The sequence below is a fragment of the Uranotaenia lowii genome, chromosome 1, assembly GCF_029784155.1.
Source record: "Uranotaenia lowii strain MFRU-FL chromosome 1, ASM2978415v1, whole genome shotgun sequence".
Taxonomy (NCBI): Eukaryota; Metazoa; Arthropoda; class Insecta; order Diptera; family Culicidae; genus Uranotaenia; species Uranotaenia lowii.
This window is the reverse complement of record NC_073691.1, coordinates 17573077-17598076: the sequence shown is the minus strand read 5'-3', so window position 1 is coordinate 17598076 and position 25000 is coordinate 17573077. Positions and strand designations below refer to the sequence as shown.

The window sequence follows — 25000 nt, the reverse complement described above, 5'->3', positions numbered from 1 at the left end:
ATGTTGATATCAATCAACGTTAATGTTGACGGTTTGCCAGTTTACAAAAGCAGTAAATTACAATTAACGTCAATTTTGTATCAATATATTTGAATTTGATGAAGCACATCTCATGCCGATTGCTCTTTATTGCGGAAATTCAGTTCAAAATAAAAAAAATTATTCTGGTTTACGGTCTGTGCTTATTTCATTGTTGAAATTTACGATTAGTTATACATTTATTATTTTTACTTGATGTGATGATTTTCTTTGAAACGACTTTCCAGTTCATAATTTCTACTTAATTATTCCCACTTTCAAGTTGTTAAAAAGTTCTTTCGGAATTAAATGTGTACTTCACATTGTCGTTTCCCAAGTAACGATGTATTTGTTTATGCAAACACGGGTTGAAGTTCGAAACAAGTAGAATTAAGCCTTCAAGTCTACTTCAAAGTTCCTATATTGCGAAGCTGCTTTTGAACGTCCGTTGGTACTAATTGAAAACTTTTAAGTTTGTTGACAAAAGATTACAACAAAGATTTTTTTACGAACTATTCTGCCGTTGGACGCATAATTGTCAAATGTATGTCACATGTATGTTCGACGTTTTTGACTTTTTGATGCCAATCGTCATAATTTGATACGTATTATTGAAATTCTTTGTCGAAACAAAAAGTTTATTCAAGAAATTTTAAGAAAAATTCAAAGTCAATTTGTCACACTGGAACAAATGGACGCATAACTGTCACACTGAGACGATTGGACGCATATTTGTCACACTCAATTAATGTATGTATGTATGTATTGGTTTGGCATTATTTTTGGCCCAGAGTATTATACTCTATATAACCACTTTCGTCCTATAGTATTTTTCGAAAGACACAGTGTGTCGATGATGAACTTATGTTCAAATATTAAATCTGGCTTTTTCTAGGAAACTGAGAACTTCCTTTATTTTATCTTCGTCAAAGTTCTTTATGAGTTCGAGTAGATTTGTAGATCTCTCCCAATCGTAATGGTTTCGAATATGATTGAATTGTATGCAATCAAACAGAGCGTGTTCGGTCGTAAAGTTCACCGAGCACATTCCGCATAGTTTCGATTCGTTTATCCGCATAAGGCCAAGATAATATGGCGAGTAATCGTGTCCGCTTAACAGTCTGTTTGCTTTTCGGATTTGGACATTATTCATTTCTGTATTAAAATACCATGGTTTTGTTACAAAGTTATTTTGAAAATGATAAAATTTCAATCCCTTGAGTTTGTTTGTGGCTATATCTTTGTACCATTCATTAATTTTTTTGATGTGGTCTATTTTATACCGCCTGATTGCGTCGTCTAGTCGCAGTTTGTTCTCTAGAATGGCCGGGGAAACTGTTCCTTGTTTGGCTAGTTGATCTGCATTCTCATTTCCATCTATTCCAACGTGTGAAGGTAGCCATTGGATGGTCGCATTTTTGCTTGTTGCTAGTGTGCAGATGTCATAGGTTACGTTGTCAAAGATTTTGGCTTTTTTATCCCTTTTTAAAATTTTGCAAGCTGCTTGTGAGTCAGTGAATATAACTGTTTTCCGCTATTTGTTCGAGTGCAACTCTTATTGCTAAGAGTTCAGCCGAAGTTATACTTACTTCCTGTGCTAAGGCAAGGCTTATACTTATATTTGTAGTATTGCTAAAAATGCCAATGCCGCAATTGGTTCCAGATTTTGAAGCATCAGTGAACCAATGGTCATGAAGAGGATATTTTGTTCTTATCATTTCTTCAGTAAGTATTTTCAACACACTTGGAGACGTTATTTTTTTCCTCAGAGAGGATCCTGTGATTTGTTCTTCAACTGTGAGTTCAATTATGCTACAAGCCCTTGTTTGAATGTATAGTTTTTGAAATTCATCGAAATTTTTTATATAGGTTTTTTCAATGAAGGAGTATTGTGTTTCTTTTTTAAGAGATTCCATATCGAGTGAATATAACTGTTGTGCAATAAGATCGTTTTTAAAGATGTGATGAGCAATTCTTTTTTTGGCGAATAATTCCCGTTTGAACATTAGAGGGCCTTCCCCACTCAATGCTGCTAAAGTGTTCACTGGGGTTGTTTTTGTACACCCCGTTGCTATGCGCAAACCTTGTCTGTTTATCGTTTCTAGCATGTTGCTGTATTTAGTTGCTGTATTTCCATATAAAATAGAACCATAATTGAGGAAATTCCCGTAAAGTGCTTTGTGGTACATCATCATTACTTTTGGTGTACCTCCATGTTTAATTCCTCCAATTATCTTCAACATATTCTGCCTATCAACAAAGGATTTTTTTAAATTTTTGATGTGAACTCCGTATCGTAGTGTTTGATCTAGCGTGATGCCTAAGTATTTATAACTGGTGACTGTTTCTAAGGATTCTCCAAAAAGAGTAAGAGGAAGAGTTTTATCGGTTTGTTTGAAAATCATTGATTTGGTTTTTGAGCTATTCAATGAAAGACCCAGTGTGGTAGCTTTTGTAGAAAAGTTGTTGATTTCTAATTGCATTTTCCGAATAGCTGCTTCTAAAGATTTCGCCCTTACTATCTTCATAAAGTCATCTGCAAACTGAAGAGTAACTATGTCTCTGTCCATATCTGTGTCATGTAAACCCGCAGTGTAAATATTGAAGAGGACAGGGGATAATACACTCAATTAATGAACGTACTACACGCTAGAAATCATTAAACCATTTGTGTTTCAAAAATAACCATTTTTGACCTTTTCCCGGGAAATGTCATTTTATGAGTTCTCCTTGAGAAGTCATAAAATGACTTTTCGGGGAGAAGTTCGAATATGGTTATTATTTAAACATATGGGCGTTTAGCGGATAAGTAAGGAAATGGTTATTTTAAAACCGTAATTCAAAGAGCAATATTGCGGGATGGAACGTATTAAAAAACTATCGGCAAAATTAAGGAAACACGGTTTTCAAATATGTAGTTCATTTTATTTCTTGTATTGCTGTGCTAATGTATAGTATTTGCCATATAAATTTTATTCATAGATAGATGATATTTGAGCACAAGAATTGAGCGGAAGCAGGAAAATTTAAAGGACTGCAACCTAGCATTAGGCTAAAACCAAGGCCGAAACATCAACAAAAGTGATTTCTCCCCACGATCCCTACCGAATTCAAATGAAAAACTAATCTAACCTCGGTGCCGGACATCGGCGGAAGTGGTAATTTCATATCCATATGCTTTGGAGACATTTTGTAGATCCGAAGACGGCCAAAATATCACTGTCTCCAGGCTGCTCGTTCACGAGGGGTTGAGTGGATAATTTATGACCGGCGGGTGATGTTTTCAGTGCAGTCCGGCCCGGTCTAGCTCCATCAGGATGGTGAAAAAAAGGTCGAATATCTCGCAATTCCTCATCGCAATAATAGAAATTCTAAAACGAAAATTCTTCATCAGCCTTTTCTCCTTGGAAGTCTATACATTTAAAATTATTTAAAGAAATATTAGAACTTACCGGAAGTGTAGTCCGGATTATCTTTTTCGTGATATTTCACTTATCCAAATTGTGCGAAGGACCGCTTCCAGATGGTGCGAGGACGATGCTTTTACAACTTTCGTTCGCTGTGGGCTGTGGCTGAAGAAGATGATCCGGTAGCAAGCGGCTCCTTCAACTTGATGATGATTCTGGAGTTCCACTTTGGAATTTCAAAAGTGATCGTCTAATTGGTGTCCTGAAATTATTATTTATTGTTTAATGTTAGGTTGGAATATTTATATGCCGATAATTAATATTAAATTGATTACCTTTTGTCATTACCAACACAATCGATGTCTTCCGTAAATACAACGACCGATTTAATGGAGAACTCGATTAACTTCGACGGAATAAAAGATTTTCTTCAAAACGTGTTTGTCAGTCACATCAATTATTTCAAAATGGCTACGATAGAAACACAATATTTTTCAAACATTTTGTGGTTAATGCTCGAGAACTAATAAAATGGTTGAAATTTAAAAATGAAAAATTCTTGAAAAATAACCATGTTGGTAGTTTTTGGTTTAAAGCCATAAAATGGTTATTTTCTAATTCTAAATGGTTTAATCAAAACGAGCGTGTATAACTTCGGAACGTCTAAATAGATTTTCACCAAACTTGGCATACGTGTCCTTGATTTTGCCCACTCATAAAAGTTTTGCATTTTTAACTTACCTCTTTACAAATTGAAGCAGTTTTTTATAACTGGATAGCTTAAACCACTATCATTAACAATTTACGTTTAAATTTGTTAACTTTTTAACACTTGCTGAAGCATTTTTTGAAAAAATGCATTAGGTCGCAAAAACCAACACGCTTTTTTTTTAAACTCAAAATTAAGTAGTTTTGGTTCAAAACAGCACTTCAGTGGCATCCCTCAACTTTGAGTTTGTCATTGCATTGCAATTACAGAGCGGTGGAAAGTTTTGACACTCCCGGTCAAAGAAAACTTCCGGATGTTACTTCCTACGCGAAGTAAACAACATCCGGAAGTTTCCGGACATTCCCAGCCGCTCACCGTATGATGACAAGGACGGACAGAATTTTACGCTGACACGGTGAACATGCATTCCATTATGAAGTTCCTTCATAGTCTTCCGGTAATTGTTCCGGAACGACCAAATTTTGCGACGTGTTCGTTGGTTGCTGTTCTGGTTCGAACTGAACTTGCTAAGTGTTTTCAGTCCAACAAAGAGAGTTCAATTTTTAGTTCATAAGGTCGAACTCAACTTTGCTCCCTCGCCGAAGGAAAAAAAGGATCAATTTTGAGTTCGCAGTTCGAACTCCATTTTGAACCATCACAAGGAGGAAAAAGGGTACTTACCCGATAGGAAATTTGACAGATGAAAAATTTCGCCGTTCACATATTTAGTTGGGTGCCGATTTAGTCTGGCTACGAATCACCCTACTAAATCAATGACCCTATTTAGTATGCCGATTAATCGGGCAACGCTTGAATATGAAATAGGTGCCGTACTAAATCGGCTGATGAGTAGGCTCACACAATTACGTATGATTTAGTAGCACAATAAGTTGATCTACGTTATTGGGGAGGATTGGTCAATTTAGTAGGTTTTTGTAGGACTCTATTTAGTTGGCATACTTTAAGCCTATTTAGAATGGAATGGTCATAACTGAACTAGTATTTGACATCTGTGTGTGATGGAGTTTATCGATGGGAAAGCTTTGCCCACGTCAGCACGGAAGGTCTCGTCGGTCATCAGTGGTTCGTTGGAGTGGCTAGCGCATTTCTATCGGTTCCATCATGATGACGTTCTACCTGACCAAGTTCCCGGACGTTTGCCGGATATGCCTGAAGCCGTAATGGAAAGTGTTCCTGACTCCGATGGAGGTATCGTTTATGAATTCCGCCACCCTCACCGTGGGCCAGTTTCTAGATGCAGTGCTTGGATGGCAAGCTTCTTCGCAGGACATGTCGTTTCCTTGCTTTAGTCAAGTCCATACTGCTATTAAATATGGCTTCGCAGGTTTACTTTACTAAATTATGTGACTAATAAACCTTTTTGGTCGGGTGGTTCTATTTTGCGGTAAATCAATCCGACTATTTAATACGATTGGGTAGGGTGGTAGGAAAAGGAATCGATTTTTGAGACCAATCAATTCTGCTATTTAGTCGGATTGAGTTGGGTGGTGCGAAGAAAAATCAACTTTTGCTGTCAATCAATCCGGCTATTTAGTACGATTGGGTAGGAATATCTCATCAACTTTATCGCCCTACTAATCAGGCGATTTAGTCGGTTCCTACACAATCATGCTACTCATCACCCTATTTGATAGGCCTACGAAATCGGCCTATTAATCGGGTGATGCCCAGCAAAAACTCCCATAAGCGACGTTGCAACAATAGGCCGATTAGTATGAACTAAAATCGTCCGACGCACCCTTCGCGAGCCGACTAAGTATGGTGAATAGTAGGGTGTATTTCCTATCGGGTAACTTTAAGTTCATATAATCGAACTATGTTTTGAACCTCGATCGTACTTAGTTTTGAGTTAAAATAAAAGAGCGTGAACTTGCCGAAATGTTATTTTGCGACCTTTGTTTTGCACGATAATTCAGTGCAATGCAAATAGTCGCAAAAACCTAATTACACTCGAAAATGAGAAAGTCATTATGCGTCCTAAATTCAAATAATATTGTAAAAGTTATTTATTGACAAAATTAAACCGAGTAACGTAAAATACGTTTTTATCAATCGTTTGCAGTCAAAAACTCAATTTTGGTTATTGGTTCATACGACCGACGACCTAATCAAAACTAACTCTAGATTTCTTTTTTGGTTTTGCTTTGAGTTTTCGATTTTAACGCACCTTACAAAATACCGGAGATGTTTTTTTAATGTTTACGAACTATTCCGCCAGAGTTACTTCATCCGGAACTTGTCCCAGGACCGCATTCACTTCAAACGGATTAATTGTCCTTTTCTGGTATCACTTCTCTCGCTGTTGCGACATTTTCAACGCGGCAGCTGACAGTTAGTTGAAGAAATGTTGTTTCCTGTAAAGTGTAAAGTGAGTGAGCTGCCACAAATCGCTCCCCGGGCCGTTTTATTGATCGAATCCGTTAAACACTTCATGTTTGTCACCAAATAATGTACGCTTTCAAATAATTCGATTCAGACGTCATTTTTTCAATTTAAGCTTCCATTCACGAATAAAACACGAGAGCCACACACGAAATGCCAAACCAAACAACTACTAAGAAAATGTTCGTAGTGTGACAAATATGCGTGCATTTTTCGACTATTCATAGAATTTCGCGGCATAAATGTCACACAGGGAATTTCATTGAAAAAAAAGTTCATTCTCGAAAAATTTGATCAAGGCTCATATGATAGGAGTATACTTTAGAGATCTACGGCGTTGAAGTCAACAAAAAATTCCAAAACTGTGCGATAACAGCAAAGTGGTTTTATGAAACTTTGATTGCGTTTTTCTCGCTTTGCCTTTTTGTAACATGTGACAATTATGCTTGCAACGGCAGTATTAAGCTATACAAAAATACTTGTAAAGGCTGCCACACAATACAGCGTCGATCGTCGCGTCGCGTTGACATTTAATTTTGAGGATGCCATTTTCCGTTTGAGTCGCCACAAATGGTGCGTCGCGTCAGCGAAGGCATTGTACTAAAACGCAAAACTTGTTCTAAACGGCAGCGTTTTCGAGCGTCGACGTTTTGGTTTTGAAAAATATCAAAATTTGAGCGCGTCAGCATGGGTTTGAACTATTCGTATTTGATATTTTTCGTCAAAGATTGACACAAACAGATTCAAAAATCATATCATCGTCATTTTATCTCTTCGATGATACACATTTGTTGAAAAACGTCTTTGAAATTTATTTTTAACATTATAATGATAATGATGAAATTACATATAAAGCGTTTTTTAGAAATATTAACTTGATTTGTATGTTCCGTTTTTTTTAAATAAAAATAAATGAAACATTTTGCGTTGGAGTTTGCGAGTTTTCTCTCAATATTTCCCTGTCAACCCTGTCAGTGGACGCTCTATTGTGGTGCAAAAATTGTAGAGTGCGTCGCGTCAGCGTTTTAGTACACAACGACGGCGTTGACAGCTGACGTGACGCGACGGACGACGCGGTATTGTGTGGCTGCCTTAACCCTTTGATACCTTAGCTACTTGATGTTGAAAAAATGAGAAGTACGTAATAAATCGTCTGTGGTAACAAAGTAGATTGTTTTGCTTCATACCAACTTTAAAGTTCACAAAAAGTAGAAACAGAAAGTAAAACAGTACTTTAAAGCTTTTTTTTTTAGGTTTGGCTATACTTGATAAAGAATGAGATTCCATGGACCTCGAAAAAGCATTTTGAACAGAAAAAAAGTTCCACCGAACTTTTGTACAGCTCTATGTGAACTTATGAGTTCGTTTCTCAAGTGATATCCGAACTTTTGGTCGCTTGGGATATGTTACGCAACAAATTTAAAAAAAAAAACAAATTCAAACTTACAACTTTCTAACTTACGGTGATTTTCAATACTCTGCTCTATCAAATTTATGTGTATTTATTACTGGTGGACTGCTAATATTTACTTTTTAAATCATTTCCCTACTTTGAAAAGTCTATGGAAAATTGTTTCAGCTATCATCTTGAGGGTTCGGGTTCAATTCTTCATGCATCCAATTATTAAATAAGTTTAATTTTCAATAAAGGCAATTTCAAAGAGAAAGTATAAGAATGTAAAAATTCAAATAGAAATAAGATAAACGCTTTGTTTTTTTTTGTCATAAATATTTTTTTATTCGAGTTTTTATACTGAAGCTGAATAGCCTTTCACTCAGCTTTGATTTTAGAACTTTAAAGTGTGGATAAGAACTTAAATTTTGTGCTGAATAGAACGGCAGGGCTGAGTAAGCTTTTAAGAGCCTGTTTTATGGAAACTTTGGTTACTTGGTCGTTTTCAATCTAAAATTACACGATTTTTTCTCGATAATGCTATGGTACTATGCTAAGAACTAGTTGAGCGACTCACTTAACTTTTTTATTTTATAAGGTCCGTTCCATTCAATTTTCGTGGTAAAAATTTCTCATATTTCGAACAAAATAATTTTATTAGAACCCGGAAGAACCTCAGAAACAGCACAGTGTCATTAGAATTGTGGGAAATGTTGACGACGGGAATTCTCGTAATAGTTGCCTCAAACATAGTTATTTTACAATATTCGTCGAGCGAAAAATCCTGACTAGTGGTGGAAAGAATTTAGTAAATAATCACAACAGCATTCTTGAAACGGGTGAGCAATTTCCGCGTGAACCAGAAACACCGGGAATGCTCGAGTAAGTTGTCCAAAGTGTGACAATATTAGATGTTACCATGCAGTCAACTAATAAATCCTTCATGAAGGTGTTAAAAAATAATAGAGAAATAATAGGATTATAAAATGGCACAAAAATTAACTTTCTAGACTTTCATTCTCATGTCAACTAAAAATCACATTTCTCTAACCATCGAGGTTCTTGGTTTAAGATGCACTTAGGGGCCGTTCACATACCACGTGAAGAACTTAGGGGGGGGGGGGGGGGGGGGGGGGTTTGGGGGCAGGCGGGTATGGAAATGTCCACGCTTGTTCACGGAGAGGGGGTAGGGGTTTGGGTCATGTCCACGTGGACATACTTACTTTCAGAATATTTTATAAAGGTGAATAAATATTAGGATGTTTAAATCAAAATCCTAAAATGGCATACTTTTCCACTATAAGTTTAAGCAATAAGTAGCTACTTGAAAGCAAGTGATAAATATGATAATGAGGAAATTTAAAATTTTTTAATTTTTTTTATATGAAGAAATTTTTATTCGGTTTTACAAAATCAGCCATTCCTATAACAAAAAGGCAAAAAGTGGTGTTTTATAACTATCAAATTATAGGTATTTAAAATATAAACTTCGTCAAATTTGTCCACGTGGACATCCGGGGAGGGAGGTAGGGGTTTGCCAAATGTCCACGCTTGTCCATGGAGGGGGAGGAGGGGGTCAAAAAACTCTTTTTTCTGTCCACGTGGTATCTGAACAGCCCCTTATGTATATGATTGGATGCGACCAAATTCAAATTTAGTCAACTGTGCATCATCTTATCAGAACCAAATTAATCTTGGCGTGCTATTTTGTGAAGTGAATAATTTTCGAAAATCTTATACTGAATTCGGTAAATTATGCTTGTCTTTCGTCTCTCGGTTTTTGTGTTCTTCGGTCTGCAGAGAATGGAAACACGAAAAAAAAGGTTTACTCTGCTGGATCCCAACATGCCCGAGCCACTGTTCGAAGAGGTGGTTGTCAAACTGGAACCGGAAGATTGCGACAGTCTGGTCCCTGAAAGCGATGAGGAACCGATTCGAAGGAAGAAGTAATTGTTCTTATGACGATACCGAAACTAACGAATCAAAATGTGCTAACCGGGCTTATAATATTTTAGAAAGCGACTGAAGCCAGCTTCGAAGAATCGCAACCGTCAGCGAATGTCTCGCCAGGTCCAGGTGAATATGGAAGATTTGGATCGACACTTGGACAAGGACAAGAGCAAGGGTGCCTGGGAACTGGATCGGGATGATGAACCGATCTTTTTGCCGGATAACGTTGTTATCGATTCGCAATGTCGGTTTTGTTTGCGCAAACTGGATAAAAGTCACCTGAACGTTATTGAACGTTCGCTGAAGGCAAAGATGCGTTTGGTATTCAAGATTCGGATACATCCTTACGATTCGTATCCATTTGTTTGTACGAATTGTACAAATTTGATACACATGTTGGTTGATTTTCGTGAAGCGTTGGTTAAATCCAAAATACTGCTAAAGCAAGAGAAAACCGAACTAGAAGAGGGCAATTGGGTTGCCCCGGAACATTTGGCTGCAGCAGCTTTGTGTCGAGAAATTGTAGATCAACACAGGAAACGTGTTGAAGAGATCTACAATGCTTATCAACAACGTTTAAAGGATGCTGAGGAGCTTGAGCAGGGCAAATTGAAGGAAATTGCACAAGCTCACTCGGTAGTGAAAAAGTTAGAAATTGCTGTAGACTTTGCTGTTGAAGAGCCAACCGATACATCCTCATCAGTTTTGGTTAAACAAGATGATACCTCACAAGAGAAAGAAGGTAACACTGATAATTGGTTTGCAGTGAAAGAAGAAAATTCTGATAGTTCTGACGCAGATAACGTTCAAAATTTCGATGATGACGACTCAGAAGATGAGGATTACAAACCAACAGATTCAAAACAGGATGTTATGACAAAATCTCCCGATGAGAGCGATGAAAGTGATTCGGATGCAAAACTGATAGACATTCCCGTCGTTCGAAAAAGAGGGAGACCTAAAAAGGGCACCGCTCCTGCACCGAAACTGCCGAAAGAGAAACAAGAAAGGAAACCGAGAAAACCTCGAGAATCTAAGCCGAAGGGTGAGCCCCAAGATAACTGCGCCACTCATAGTTTGTGTCCAATTTGTGGCAAGAGTATTCACATCACTTCGAAAGAGGCTCACATGAATCAGCACAGTGGTAAGTGTTCGAAAAACTAGCCGATTGTTTGAATCTTCAAATTATCGATTTTCAGGGGTCCAGCCATATAAATGTCCATTCGAGGGTTGTAATTTAACGTTCTACGGCAAGTACCATCGATCTCGGCACATTAAACGCATGCACAGCAATAATGGTGGGGCACGTACCAATGAGTGTGATATATGCGGCAAAACCATTCGAGGATCACTTGCCGTTTTAAAGCAGCATCAATTACGACATGCTGTTACTGATAAAAACATTGTGTGCAACGTTTGCGGGCAGGCGTTTTGGATGTTGAAATATCTGAAAAAGCACATGATCATCCATACGGATTTGTTTCCTTACGAGTGTCAGTACTGTGGCAAGAAGTAAGTTGTTGTTAAATATAACTCAACATACTTGTGAGAACTTACATAATTTTCATTTTTAGATTCAAACACAAAGCTAGTAAAGATACGCACGAAAAGAATGTTCACGAGAAAAAGAACAACTTCGGTGCCGCAGTGCGTGATTTTAGCGGAACAGAGTATAATCAGCAAATGGATTTGCAATGCAGCGGATTTGAACTCAATGCTGAGTGTAAGGGCCCGGTAGTAGCTTCGTCGATAGAATTCAAACCGTCTGAGCCTCCAATGGTTTGAAGTGAATCGAATACCGGAAATACGAATTCGCTGAGTGTTTTGTAGGACATAAGAAGTTAAGATTTCAGTTCCAAGTACGGTTTTCAACTGAAACGTTGTCACGATCTGCAATGAAATGTATAAAAGAATTGAAATTGGATTCGGGTGGCTCAATTTAAAAAAAAACTGGGATTCTGGAGATTAAGCATCCTTTGTGCAAGTTCTTAACATCTAGATATTGAGTAGTGTCATACTCGAGTTTATGTATTTTCAAAATATATGGGCTATCATTTGGAAGGCTAGTCTCTAAAACTCCAGACTTGGGATATTTTTAAGCCACCCTATTGAATATGTACTTTACAGTTTTTTCTGTTGATGACAGCCTGAAAGTTTCAGGACACATTTTCTCCTGAAAATCTATGGGTTGAGGTGGGATAAAATTTGAATACGTCAACCGATTTCACAGCATTTCACAAAATTTATACAATGCAATGTGCTTCGTATAAAATGCTCAAATCTTCAAAAAAAAAATACACCTTCTTTATATTTTCGACCACTTTCTGTATTCTCTGCGATTACATTGATTGTTTTTTCAATTATTATATTAGACAATGGCGACGGAAAATACGCGTTCTTTGCAAAAGAATTCCGTAGCACTCGAACCACTTTTCGCAGAAGTAGTTGTGAAGCAGGAACCGGACGATTGCCCCTCTACATATCTCTCTGAAAGCGATAAGCTGCCGAGTAATGAACAAAAGTATTAGAAAAAGATACATTAACCTTATGTGTGTGCTAATGGGATTTCATGTTTTAGAAAACTGCCTATCCTTACCGAGACCATTTCCCGCCATGTTCAGGTGGACTCCGATGATTTGGACAGACATTCGACCAAGCCCGAAGATGGTTGGCAAATGGACAAAGATGTCGAACCTATATTTCTAACAGGAAACGTAGTTAACGATTCTCAGTGCCGATTTTGTTTGCGAAAGCTAGATAAAAGTCACCTGAAGATGATTGATCGTTCACTAAAAACCAGGTTGCGAAGGGCTTTCAAAATCAATATACAACTATATTGTGCGTATACGTTTGCTTGCGTCAACTGTACAAATTTGATACATGCTTTTAGTGATTTCCGGGACACGATTGAGAAATCCAAAAAAATTCTTACGCAGGAAATATTGTATGTTCTGGAAGATGATACTTGGGTGAAACCAGATAACTTGGCTGCCGCAGCAAAGTGCCGCGACATGGTTTCTCAACACTGTGAAAGAATCGAAGAAATCTACGCTGTTTACGAGCGAAAGTTGAAGGAAGCTGTTGATCTTCAGCATAGAACTGTTCAAACCCTTTACGACGCTGGTGTTGTAGAAGGGCAAACTGAGACATTTGTTGACCATGGTGGTGAAGAGTTTGAACATCTCAATCAGACAGAAGCAGATTTTGAGCAAAAACTACAATTAGAAATAGAAATTTTCAAACAAGAAATCGTTGAGCCAGAAGAGGAGGAAAACAAACTAACATCAAACATATATCAAGACTTGAATGTAGCCTCGAATTTCAAAGCGGAATTGTATGAATACGAAACATCAAACACTACTTTCATACCAGAAAAACAGGGGAAATGTAGTGAGCCGAAAACAAATGCCTTCGGAGAATCTGTCTCGAAATTGGTCCAATATAATTCTCCGAAATCGCCTGAAGGCAGAAATGAGACAGAACCTCTAGAACATATATCGAAAAGTGATTTGAAGGATAGCTCTAAAACACATATCGTTTGTCCTATCTGTAGAATAACTGTTCGTATGGCTATTTTAGAAGGTCACATGAATCAACATAACGGTGAGTGATCGAAAATGTATCCAGTGCACAGCAATAAAGCACTTAAATGTCTTACTTTGCAGGAGTTCAACCTTACAAATGTTCCTTCGAGGGTTGTGATAAAACTTTCTATGGCAAATACCACAGATCTCGGCACATCCGACGAAAACACGGCGGAAAGTCAAAAAATGAAATGAATATGCACACATTTGGATACAAGGTTATGGAAAATTCTAAAAAACATGTCCTCTGTCCTATCTGTGAAAAAACTGTTCATATAACTACTGCAGAGGGTCACATGAATCAACATAACGGTAAGTGATCGAAAATGGATCCAAACTACAACAGCACTTAATTGTCTCGCTTTGCAGGAATAAAACCTTACAAATGCCCCTTCGAGGGATGTGATAAGGCGTTCTATGGCAGGAACACCAAATCTCTCCACATCCATCGAATGCACGGCAATAATGGAGAAGCACTCACTTTCAAATGCGAGATATGCGGAAAGTTGATAAAAGGACCGATAAATGCCCTGAATGTGCATCTATATCGACACAAAGTCAAGGACATAAAGGACAAAGATAAGGTCAAGGAAAAAGACAGGGCCAAGGAAAAAGACAGGGACAAGGAAAAAGACAGGGTCAAGGAAAAAGCCGAGGTCAAGGAAAAAGACAAGGTCAAGGAAAAAGACCAGATCAAGGAAAAAGACAAGGTCAAGGACAAAACCAATTCTAGAAAAAATATCCTTTGTCCTATCTGTAAAAAAACTTTTCATAAAAGTACTAAAGAAGCCCACATGAATAAACATAACGGTAAGTGATCGAAAATGGATCCGAGCTACCACAGCACTTACATGCCTCACTTTGCAGGAGTTCAACCTCACAAATGTCCCTTCGAGGGATGTGGTAAGGCGTTCTATGGCAGGAACCAAAAATCTCACCACATCCATCGAATGCACGGCAATAATGGTGAGGCACTCACTTTCAAATGTGGCATATGCGGAAAGTCGATAAGAGGACCGAAAGACGCCCTAAATCTGCATATAGCTAGACACAAAAGAACATTGAAAGCGACATGATTATCCCGAAAAAAAAACATGATTATCCACATGGATCGGGTCCAGTACGCGTGCCAGTATTGCGGCAAAAAGTAAGTTGAGATATGCTATGGCGTTGATCGCAGTTGAAATTGAAGTCCGGTTTTGTTCTAGATTCACCTCAATGCGCACCAAAGGAATCTGCATTAAGGGAAGAACGATTTTGGAAAAGTAGCAGCACCCTCTGATAATGACTGATTTCTCCGATACACAACTTACTGAAGCTGTCGAACTCTGGGTAGCGTTAACAGTTTCGTTTTTTTTTTAAATTTAAGATTCCTTGTCGTTCTCTAACGTTGAAATATAGTGAAAAATTAAAAATATTTGCCTCCATTTCGGAACTGGGAGCTAACCACTACTGTTTGGGATGACCTTCAGATTCTGTTTGGCCGTGTGGTGTGCGGTCGATGAATACCGCCACAGGGTTAACTCGTCCTTGTCGTAAAAGTCGGACTAATCGAGTACCATCATCGGTGAGGCCGTAACCCAGTGCGGATGAATGATCGTCCTGGGCTCGGCGCACCTTGGAATGGGGGAGAGTAGATCAATGTAGCCGAACGCCATCTACACAAATCACCGCGTAAACTATTTCTTTCGCAGTTTTTTGTGGATGATGATTACGACGATGCCGATCGTACAGCAGTTGATCTACTTTCTTTAAATTTTTGAGGAACTGAAATCGGAAGCTGTAAAAATTGTTGTTTCATAGTTTAACAGAAATTTTAAACCATATTTCCTATTTTTTATATATTCCTAAAGTATTTTTAATAAAGAGATAAGATTTTCCCCTACCTTGGCTTAACTCCATGGTTGATCAGCAGCCCCTAAAATAAAAAAAGAGTGAAGCCGTGTTCAGCTCTAGCTTCGACGGCAATCTACTTCGCCTGCAGATTTTATTTTGATTTCGTAGATACGAAGAGACGCCTATTGTTATACCTCCCAACCTCCCAAAGTTGATGTGTAAACTTGAGGCTTCAGACCTGTACTGAAGCTTGCCTTTGGTACGGTCATTTTCGCGCTAGTAGCAATATTCATAGACGAATCCTCTCTCAGCATTTCCCTCAACGATTTCATGCCTTGACCCCACCCGTGGCGACTCGGGGTGCGACCTTTTCCTCGTAATGATTCGAGGTCCGCCCTTCTGTGCGTCGCGTCGTGTGCCGATCGTTTGTAATTATCCTATACTCGCGCCTATCCCAGCATACGCCCATAACTTCCACCTGACTCTCCCGTCGGTGTCAAGAATAATATCCACTGCAGAGAAAGTCATGGCAAATACCCGAAGCTCCACTCGAAGGGAACGGCTCTATCATTCAACTCTGGATCGCAAAAACCATGTTTAGGTACTATAACTATAGTTCAGCATCATCCAGCTCTAATGGTTTCGCTCGAGGTCACTGGATTGCATGCTTCTGTCGAAAAATCAGCACCTTTCTATCTAGACTTCAAGAAAGCGGATTTCGATGCTATCTCCCATATCCTGGGAACCATCGACTGGGAATCTGAACTCAATCTATTGAATCCCAATGCTGCGGCCGAAACCTTTTCGCATATCTTAAATTACGTTATCGACCGCCACGTGCCAAAGCGAACGACTTCCGGAAATTTGCGGACTCCCTGGTTTACGAAAGAACTGCGTCGACTGAAGAAGGCGAAGAGATGTGCTCTTAGAAATCACCATAAGCTCAAATCCTCCCAAACTAAGGATGTATATCGAAGACTGAACTCCGCTTATAAAAAAGCCAGTAAGCGTTGTTACCAAAATTATCTTTTTCGAGTACAACGTAACCTCAAGTCCAACCCAAAATCGTTCTGGAAGCATGTCAAAAGTCAGCGGAATGAACCTGGTATTCCAACTCAAATGTTTCTGGATGGCAACACTGCGAACTCTGATGGCGGAATCTGTGCTCTCTTTGCTCAAAAATTCTCGAGTACCTTTGCTACTGCTTCAACATCCCCAGAACACCTGGAGAGTGCTGTTAGGAATGTTTCGCCACTCGGCTTCAGCATGAGCACGGTTGTAATAGAGGATGCGGTCATATCTAAAGCAGCGGCAAAGCTCAAAAACTCCCTCTCTACTGGCCCGGACGGTATACCATCTACCTTTTTCAAACGATTTATTCCTGTTTTACTGACACCTGTAAGACTCATCTTCCAAGCTTTTCTTGACAGAGCCACCTACCCTTCACTGTGGAAGGAAGCCTACATGTTTCCAGTCCATAAAAGGGGGGACCGGAGAGATATCAACAACCATAGAGGAATTTCTGCTTTATGTGCAATCTCCAAACTATTCGAATTAGTCGTCATGGATCCGATTTTCTCGTACTGTAAGCAAAATTTTTCAATCGATCAGCACGGTTGTATGCCCAAATGCTCTACGACAACTAACCTGTTGACATTCACCTCCTATGTAAACGAAAGTTTTGCTGCTAAGTCTCAAACTGACGCCATTTATACTGATTTGTCAGCAGCGTTTGATAAGGTGAACCACGATATCACCATTGGTAAGCTTGGGCGCTTAGGATTCTGCGGACCTTTACTTGGCTGGTTCCGCAGTTACTTAACTGGACGTAAATTGACAGTTCGCACCTGAGACCCTCTCTCCAGCCAGTTCGCTGCTTCCTCTGGTGTGCCCCAAGGTAGTCATTTAGGACCGATTATCTTCTTAATCTATTTCAACGATGTGCTCACACTCCTTGACGGCCCGAAACTTTGTTATGCTGATTTATTGACGACATTGATTTTCTGCAAAACCAGTTTAATCTTTTCGCACAGTGGTGCGACATCAACTGCCTGCCTTTGAATCGCAGTAAATGTGCAGTCATCAGTTTCTCTCGAAGACGGCGGCCTTTTTGCGCGGAGTACTTCTTAGGAGATGAGTCCATTGCACGGGTGGACCACATCAATGATTTGGGCGTAATACTCGACCGTAAGCTGGAATTCAAAATACATACGAACTACGTCGTCGATAAAGCTTCTAGAAGCCTTGGATTTTTATTTCGAGTGGCCAAGGAAATCAAGGACGTGTATTGCCTGAAGAGCCTGTATTGCAGCATAGTTCGATCCATCCTCGAATACGCCTTAGCTGTCTGGTGTCCTTACTACCAGAACGGTAATGAGCGGCTCGAGGCTATCCAGAGGCGCTTTTTGCGTTATGCCCTCAGACACCTTAACTGGCAAGACCCGTTCCACATGCCAAGCTACGAACATCGATGTCGTCTTATAGACATAGATACTCTTCAAGCCCGAAGAAATGCAACACGAGCTTCTTTTGTCGCCGATCTACTGACATCGCGTATCGATTGTCCTACGCTACTGGAAGCTATTCCTCTTAGTGTGAGACCCCATGGACTGAGAAACCAGGACCTTCAACTGTATGTTCCAATTCGATTGAACAACTATGGAGCCAATAGTGTATTCATCGGTGTAATGAAAACGTTAAACCGCTTTTCCGAGCTCTTCGACTTCGACGATTCGCGGGATGTTTTCCGAAGAAATGTTTTAAGAATATCAAGAAATCGCTAATTAGATGTAAATTTTATGTAACTTTAACTTTAAGTCGTCATTTGGACCTATACTTGGTCCATCGTTTGCACGTATCGTGATCGTTTGCACGTCACAAACGCTCGTGCTACGACGCTCGTCTGACTTTGTTTCAAGTAGAAGGGTATCAGGCACAGCGAGCATCTCACTTCCACTCTCCCAAGTATAAGGATCGGTTAGATGCGCTAACTGGCAGTTGAGCTAGCCCACTTGTTTCCTTCTGTAGTGCAGAGACAGACTCTTTCCCGAATGGTGGCTCCATCAGCATGAATACTTCTGATTTCCTGGAGCTTTTCACCCAAACCGGCCAGCTTGAGATCTCCCTTCTGTTGTTGCTAAACATCCAAATACGAGTTTCTGGGTCTGCCAATCCTTCGAAGTCCTTCTGGACTCCATTCAAGCGCCTCCCTACAAATCTCGTTCTCATCTCTTCGCAGCGTGTGCACCATCCATCTCCACTTACGTTCCCGAATCCCGATTTCTAGCGCCCTTTGATGACACCGACAATGAAGTTCCACGTTTGAGATCCAATTGCCAGGCCACCAAGCGCGGATGATACTCCGCAGGCAGCGATTCACAAATCAGTATTCGCGTCGTCACCGCATATGTGCACCAAGTTTCACGCCCGTACAACAATACGGATTTGACGTTTGAGTTGAAGATTCGGATTTTCGTTCGTAGACAGATCTGGCATGAGCGCCAGATGTTTCGGAGACTCGCAAACGCAAATCGGGCTTTTCCGATTCAGATTTCGATGTCTTTCTTGGTACCATCATCAGGCGTTATCTGGCTACCAAGACACTGGAAGCACTTCACTTCAACCTGTTGCCCAGCTACCACGAAATTGGAAGGATTTAGTGTGTTGATTTCCATCGACTTGGTCTTTCCGACATTGATTTTGAGATCTGCTGCCTTGGAGCTTTCGGTGAGGTCGTCGAGTATGCTCTGCATATCTTGTTATCTTTGGGCGAGCAAAACAATATCGTCTGCCTGGTCAAGGTCATTCAGCTGCTCCATTGTAGAAGGATTCCACGGCAATCCTCGGTTTGGTCTACAGTCAATCGATCCAGTCAAGATCTCATCCATTACTGTGAGAAAAAGCAGTCTCCCCTGCCTCATTGGTATTACTGTTCAACACATATCCTGGGTCAGTCAGCAGCTTAAGTTTCTCAGAATCTAAACCTAGACTAAAGCCTTTCGTCCATTTTAAAATTTTCCTATTAATCATTGATGAGACGCTGTCTTCGCTTACAACTGCTTTAATGCGCAAAATGTACAATCATGTAAATAAATTGTTTCAATTATGCATCGTAATCATTCGAGGCCGGATAGAAGTTATTGTTCAAATATTCATTACTGATAGCTCATTCAGGTATCAGAAAATGAGAAGGCTTGATAGTGGCACGTTATCCTTTTGCCATACTTTTGTCATATTCTGCTTAGTTGGTTTGCAACTTAAAAAGAGCAAATCGAGAACACAATAGTAACATATAATGTTTTCCGTCAGATGTTGCTTCCGTCGCAGAGAAAAAATAGGCATCAATCGCGTGAATCGTGAATGCTCAATCACATGTAGAACACATACGCACGGGGCGGTGAAATTGTTTTGCACAAAATTGTTATGTGACAAGGGAAAATAATTCTCTTAGCAGTTCCGAATTGTTACGTAAGAAAATTTAAAAAAAAAAATTCCTCAATGCAGACCGTTTGTTATCCGATTTTGTTTCGCCAGACAAGTGATATTTAACAGAAGTTTCCGAGTCATTGTTAAGTTTTATAAGTCGTAGTAACACAGAGCGAAATCAATTGCCATAAGAAGATAGAACGAAAAAAAGTTATTTTTTAAAATGAAAACTCGTAAAAAGAGATCTGCTCAGCGAGAACCATCGGTATCGGAACCACTGATCGATGACGAAGAACTGAACTCGCTGCCCAAAGAGTGTGTTTTGATGAATCCTGACGGCGAACACGGTACAAAAAAGAGGTAAAACTAGACCAATTAAACATTAGTCATTAGGAAAGTTAATCTTAACTTAAACGTTTTTTTTAATAGAAAATCTCGGTACGTCCAGGTCGACATGGACGATCTCAACTGGCAGTTGGACAAATCCCTGGACGGTCATTGGAAGATGGACCAGGAGGAAGAACCGATGTTCCTACCGGGGAACGTTGTGATCGATTCGCAGTGCCGGTGTTGTTTGCGTAAGCTAGACAAGAGCCACCTGAATCTCGTGGAGCGTTCGTTGAAGACCAAGATGCGTTTGTTTTTCAAGATCCGAGTTCATCCGTACGATTCGTATCCGTTTGTCTGCGTCAACTGCACGAATCTGATACATGCGCTGGCGGATTTCCGTGGAACTTTGGTCAAAGCCAAGATACTTCTTAGACAGGAGCAGACGGTTTTAGAAGAAGACAATTGGGTGAACCCGGAACACTTGGCTGCGGCAGCCGTGTGTCGCAAAATGGTAGATCAACATCGGAAACGAATCGAAGAGGTTTATGATGCGTATCAGCGACGAATGAAGGAAGATCAAAATGAGCTTGAGGAACCTCAAGAAGCCAAAGAAAGCACGGATAAAGAAGAAAAAGACGAGCTAAATTATGAGAAAAATAGTAACCAATTGTTAGACTCAAGTAATATGCCAGTCGAAGAACAAACTTCTGTAGAACTGAAGGAAGAGATTTTCTTGCCGGAAGCTGAATGCTCATCTGAGAGTTCAGATGATGAAAGTTTGGCTATCTTCAATAACGAAGACTCGGATGACGTGGGATATCAACCTCGAAACAAATCGAAAAAACTCCTCTCGAATTTCGACGAAAAGTCAAATAAGAAAACAGGATCTGGAAGGAAAGAAGACAAAACTAGAGTATATCCCGAAAAAAGAAAAAGGGGAAGACCGAAGAAGGACGGTACCGAAAGTGAGTTGAAAATAGCAAAAGATATGCGAAAACCAAAAGCGATCAAAGACCCAAAGCCGAAACCTGATCCTCAGGACAAAACTGCGAGGCAGTCGTTGTGTCCAATTTGTGGCAAAAGCATTCACATAACGGTGCGAGAAGCCCACATGAATCAACATAACGGTGAATATTCCATTTCAAAGGTTTAAGTTCACACAACATTACCTATGTTTAACATTCGAAATTGTGCAATTTTAGGCATTCGGCCCTTCAAATGCCCGTACGAGGGTTGCGAGTTGAGTTTCTTCGGCAAGAACTACTGGTCCCAGCATATCAAACGGATGCACGGAAATAACGGTGGCGTTTGTACGCACAAGTGTGACATCTGTGGCAAAATGATTCGGGGCTCGGTGGCCCACCTGAAGCAGCACCAAGCGAGGCACGCCGTCACCGACAAGAATGTGGTATGCAATGTGTGCGGACAGACCTTCTGGTTGCTCAAGTATCTCAAAAAGCATTTGATTATCCATACGGACCTCTTTCCGTACGATTGCCGGTACTGTGGTAAAAAGTAAGTCATCAAAGTTTGTTCTTTAATTCTCGATAACGCATTGAATAGTGTTATTTATTGTTTCAGGTTCAAACATAAAGCCAGCAAGGACACTCATGAAAAGAATGTCCACGAGAAACATAATAATTTTGGTAACGTGTCAGAAGCCTTAAACTCAGATTATCCACAGATAAGTGAACAACAATCCAGTGGGTTGGAGTATGGAAATCAGACTATTTAACCAAACCACTTTGCAGAAAAAATATAAATGAATTATACAATAGATGGAATTGGTCACATTCGTACCTAGAATTTAAAAACTACGCCCACAACTTGTCTCGGTGGCCGTGTGGTTGGCGGTCGAGGAATACCACCACAGGGCCATCTCGTCCTTGTCGTAAAAGCCTGACTAATCGAGTACCATACTGTCGGCGGGTTAATTCATTTGTTTGTTATACGACCTACAGATGATTTATCCCGCTTACACAACATGGGGGAAAATGAGCTTGATTTGAATCAATGTCTTAGCTGGTCCACGTGTGGTTGTAGTTCCAACGCCGTTATCAACGGATATGGTCTACACTCAGTCCAGGGTCGCGTAGATAGTGTTTAAAAATCAAGCACATTTTCTTTATTTCTTGGTGCAGTGCGTTTCTATCTAGAAGTCAAAAGCATCATATTTTGATTGATGAAGTTGCTGGTTTTTCGATATACCGTTATACGGATTGTTATTTGCTAAGCCCACTGCCCTGCAAAGTCCTTTAACAAAAACACTGATTTGTTAAAATTATAGACACATCGATGTTATGGTTTTTATTTCTTCAGTGAATGAATAACAAATCTCTGCTTTCCTGATTTCCTAAATAAAACTTTGACGAGTGATAAGTGATTGTTTTTAAACTCAAATATATTAAAATGGAAACCCGGAACAAAGGTTCCTCCCGAAGGAGTCCACTAGAATCGATACCACTCATTGAGGAAGTGGTAGTAAAGCTAGAACCGGACGAGTGTGCCACTCTCCTACCGGAAAGCGATGACGAACCTCTGATGCGTAGAAGGTAAACTATTGTAAAGAAAAACATACCCCACAGAAAAACGGTTTTAGCCCTCTCTCTTATTTCAGAAAACGTAGCTCCCCGGCACCGAAATCGCGTAGTCGTCATAGGACATCTCGACATGTGCAAGTCGATCCGGACGATCTTGATAGACATTTGGGCAAAAAGGGCAACTGGGAGCTGGAACGCGAAGATGAGCCCCTCTTTCTTCCGGGTAACGCTGTGGTGGATTCACAGTGCCGATGTTGTTTGCGCAAGCTAGACAAAAGTCACTTGTTGCTTATCGAGCGATCGCTCAAGACCAAGATGCGTTTAGTATTCAAAGTGAGAGTTCATCCGTACGATTCGTATCCCTTCGTTTGCGTCAATTGTACCAACTTGATACATGCTTTAGCGGATTTCCGAGAAGCATTAGTCAAATCGAAGATACTACTGAAGCAGGAACAGGCTGTTTTGAATGACGACAGTTGGATATCGCCGGAGCACTTGGCATCAGTAGCCATGTGTCGGAAATTGGTCGACCAACACCGGAAACATGTCGAAGCGATCTACGAAGATTACCAAATGCGGTTGCGAGCTGCTGATGACCAGGAGATAAAGGAAACTCAAGAGACTGAACAAACTGTTAGTAAAGAAGAAAAGGTCAAAATTGCAGAAGACATTCAAACTGCAGAACAAACAACTGACATTCAAGAGGAAAAGGTTGAAGAAACTTTGTCCGGCAAAAATTCAATCGCATCTGAACCATGTTCTCCACTAAATATCAAAGAATCCTCCGATTACGATGACAATGATGAGGATAATTCCAATGATGAAGACTCAGAAGATGAAGATTATGAACCACCCGAAGAGAAACAATTTAGCAAAACTGTCTTCTCGAACATTAAATTGAAAACAAACGAAGCTACCGACTATAATTGTGAATCTCAACAAGAATCTATAGAAGTGATAATGAAACGAAAAAGGGGCAGACCAAGAAAGGATGGCAGCCTGAGCGCGCCTAAGCCACAAACTCAAAAGAAAGTAAAAAAGCACAAAAATCCTCGCTTACCGAAACCTAAACCTGAACCGCTGGATAAATCGGCGAGACACGCTCTGTGTCCCATATGCGGAAAAAGTGTTCACATTACAGCTAAAGAGGCCCACATGAATCAGCACAGCGGTAGGTACCTTTTTTGTGGTTTCCAATGCATAATCCTTAAACGCGATAAATTTTAGGAGTACAACCTTACAAGTGTCCCTTCGAGGGCTGCAATCTAACGTTTTACGGCAAGAATTACTGGTCCCGTCATATCAAACGAATGCACGGTAACAACGGTGGAGTTCACACCAACGACTGCGATATCTGCGGAAAAACCATCCGAGGATCGCTGGGCGTCCTCCGGGAGCACCAAGCTCGACACGCGCTTACCGACAAAAACGTGGTCTGCAACGTTTGTGGCCAGAGGTTCTGGCTAGCGAAACACCTCAAGCAACACATGATTATTCATACCGATTTGTTTCCATACGAGTGCCAGTATTGCGGCAAGAAGTAGGAAAGGTAAAATGTGTCTTAAGAATGGTGTAACTTTATTCAATTTTTATTTACAGATTCAAACATAAGGCCAGCAAGGATACGCACGAGAAGAATGTTCATGAGAAAAAGAATAATTTTGGTAGCGTTGCTACTTTTAGCAGCAGCGAATATCCACAAATGATTCCACCAACAGGTGAATTTGAATGAAGTACCTAGATAATTAATTTTTAAATTATCAAAATCATAAAAAAGTTTGTTCAAATTACGTTTCGCAGTATTTTGGATTATTTCGTGGGTCATGATTTGAACAAGAGCTCTTAGATGACATCCTTTTGCCTTCCTATAGGATATAGATTGACTTCCTTTTTCATATGTTTCACAAGTTAGCCTGAACCTTGAAACATTGCAATCCCGGGTCAAAAATTTTACCTCGCTAATCGTAAGGGGAAAATTCCAGCTCCAGGTAGGTTCAAATTGTTCTCGCGGATAAATTTGCCCGCAATTTGATGATTTGGCAGTTTTCATCACTGGAGCAACCTTGAATGGACTGGACAAATTTACAAGGTGAAATGTTTTCAGGAGAGTTTTTTTTCCAATTATTTTTTTGGTTTTGTCGTTCATCCAGTCACAAAGGCCCCGTAAAGTTTTTGCTTGATCTAGCTAGCTGTCACTGTCACTACACCCGGGATATATAGGATAATACAAGCCCACAGTTTCGTCCCATCGAAAGATATTGAGCAATAGCCAAGCGTAAATTGAAAATGGGTGGCGAATCAATCAAAATACATCAAGGTTTTTACGCGTTTTTTCAACACGGTTATTTACGCGGATTTCGCGAATAAACACAGTTTTTGACAGGAAAAAGTCCTTTTGAACGGGA

General features: G+C 39.9%; 4 protein-coding genes and 1 long non-coding RNA gene across 7 annotated transcripts; 4 read left to right on the top strand and 1 right to left on the bottom strand.

Annotated features, from left to right (window-relative positions):
* Nucleotides 1–2927: 2927 nt before the first annotated feature.
* On the bottom strand, nt 2928–4365 carry LOC129740730 (uncharacterized). The gene is made up of 4 exons (XR_008736355.1): nt 4167–4365; nt 3761–3896; nt 3471–3687; nt 2928–3389 (listed from the first exon to the last, which is right to left on the bottom strand). It is a non-coding gene; the product is annotated as an uncharacterized LOC129740730 (long non-coding RNA).
* Nucleotides 4366–9600: 5235 nt separating this feature from the next.
* On the top strand, nt 9601–11993 carry LOC129740727 (transcriptional repressor CTCF-like). Its single transcript, XM_055732520.1, has 4 exons — nt 9601–9876; nt 9946–11024; nt 11080–11392; nt 11455–11993. Exons 1-4 carry the CDS (start codon nt 9686–9688, stop codon nt 11663–11665), a joined length of 1794 nt encoding a protein of 597 aa, XP_055588495.1. The 5' UTR covers nt 9601–9685; the 3' UTR covers nt 11666–11993.
* Nucleotides 11994–12176: 183 nt separating this feature from the next.
* LOC129740726 (zinc finger protein 25-like) lies at nt 12177–19799 on the top strand. Of its 2 annotated transcripts, XR_008736353.1 has the most exons (6): nt 12177–12401; nt 12459–13483; nt 13546–13776; nt 13834–14274; nt 14332–14611; nt 14673–19799. XR_008736353.1 is itself a non-coding variant. In XM_055732519.1 (5 exons), exons 1-5 carry the CDS (start codon nt 12256–12258, stop codon nt 14538–14540), a joined length of 2052 nt encoding a protein of 683 aa, XP_055588494.1. In that variant the 5' UTR covers nt 12177–12255; the 3' UTR covers nt 14541–19799. The 2 variants fall into 2 exon arrangements, 1 of the variants encoding a protein (XP_055588494.1); XM_055732519.1 differs by having other exon boundaries at nt 14332–19799.
* Nucleotides 18732–21792, top strand: LOC129740729 (zinc finger protein 793-like). Its single transcript, XM_055732524.1, has 4 exons — nt 18732–20085; nt 20155–21182; nt 21258–21570; nt 21637–21792. Exons 1-4 carry the CDS (start codon nt 19949–19951, stop codon nt 21788–21790), a joined length of 1632 nt encoding a protein of 543 aa, XP_055588499.1. The 5' UTR covers nt 18732–19948; the 3' UTR covers nt 21791–21792.
* A 659-nt stretch (nt 21793–22451) lies between these two features.
* On the top strand, nt 22452–24391 carry LOC129740728 (zinc finger protein 37-like). 2 transcript variants are annotated; one of them, XM_055732523.1, is made up of 4 exons: nt 22452–22607; nt 22673–23766; nt 23823–24135; nt 24195–24391. In XM_055732523.1, exons 1-4 carry the CDS (start codon nt 22465–22467, stop codon nt 24325–24327), a joined length of 1683 nt encoding a protein of 560 aa, XP_055588498.1. In that variant the 5' UTR covers nt 22452–22464; the 3' UTR covers nt 24328–24391. The 2 variants fall into 2 exon arrangements, with proteins under 2 accessions (XP_055588498.1, XP_055588497.1); XM_055732522.1 differs by having other exon boundaries at nt 22655–23766.
* The last annotated feature ends 609 nt before the right edge of the window (nt 24392–25000 follow it).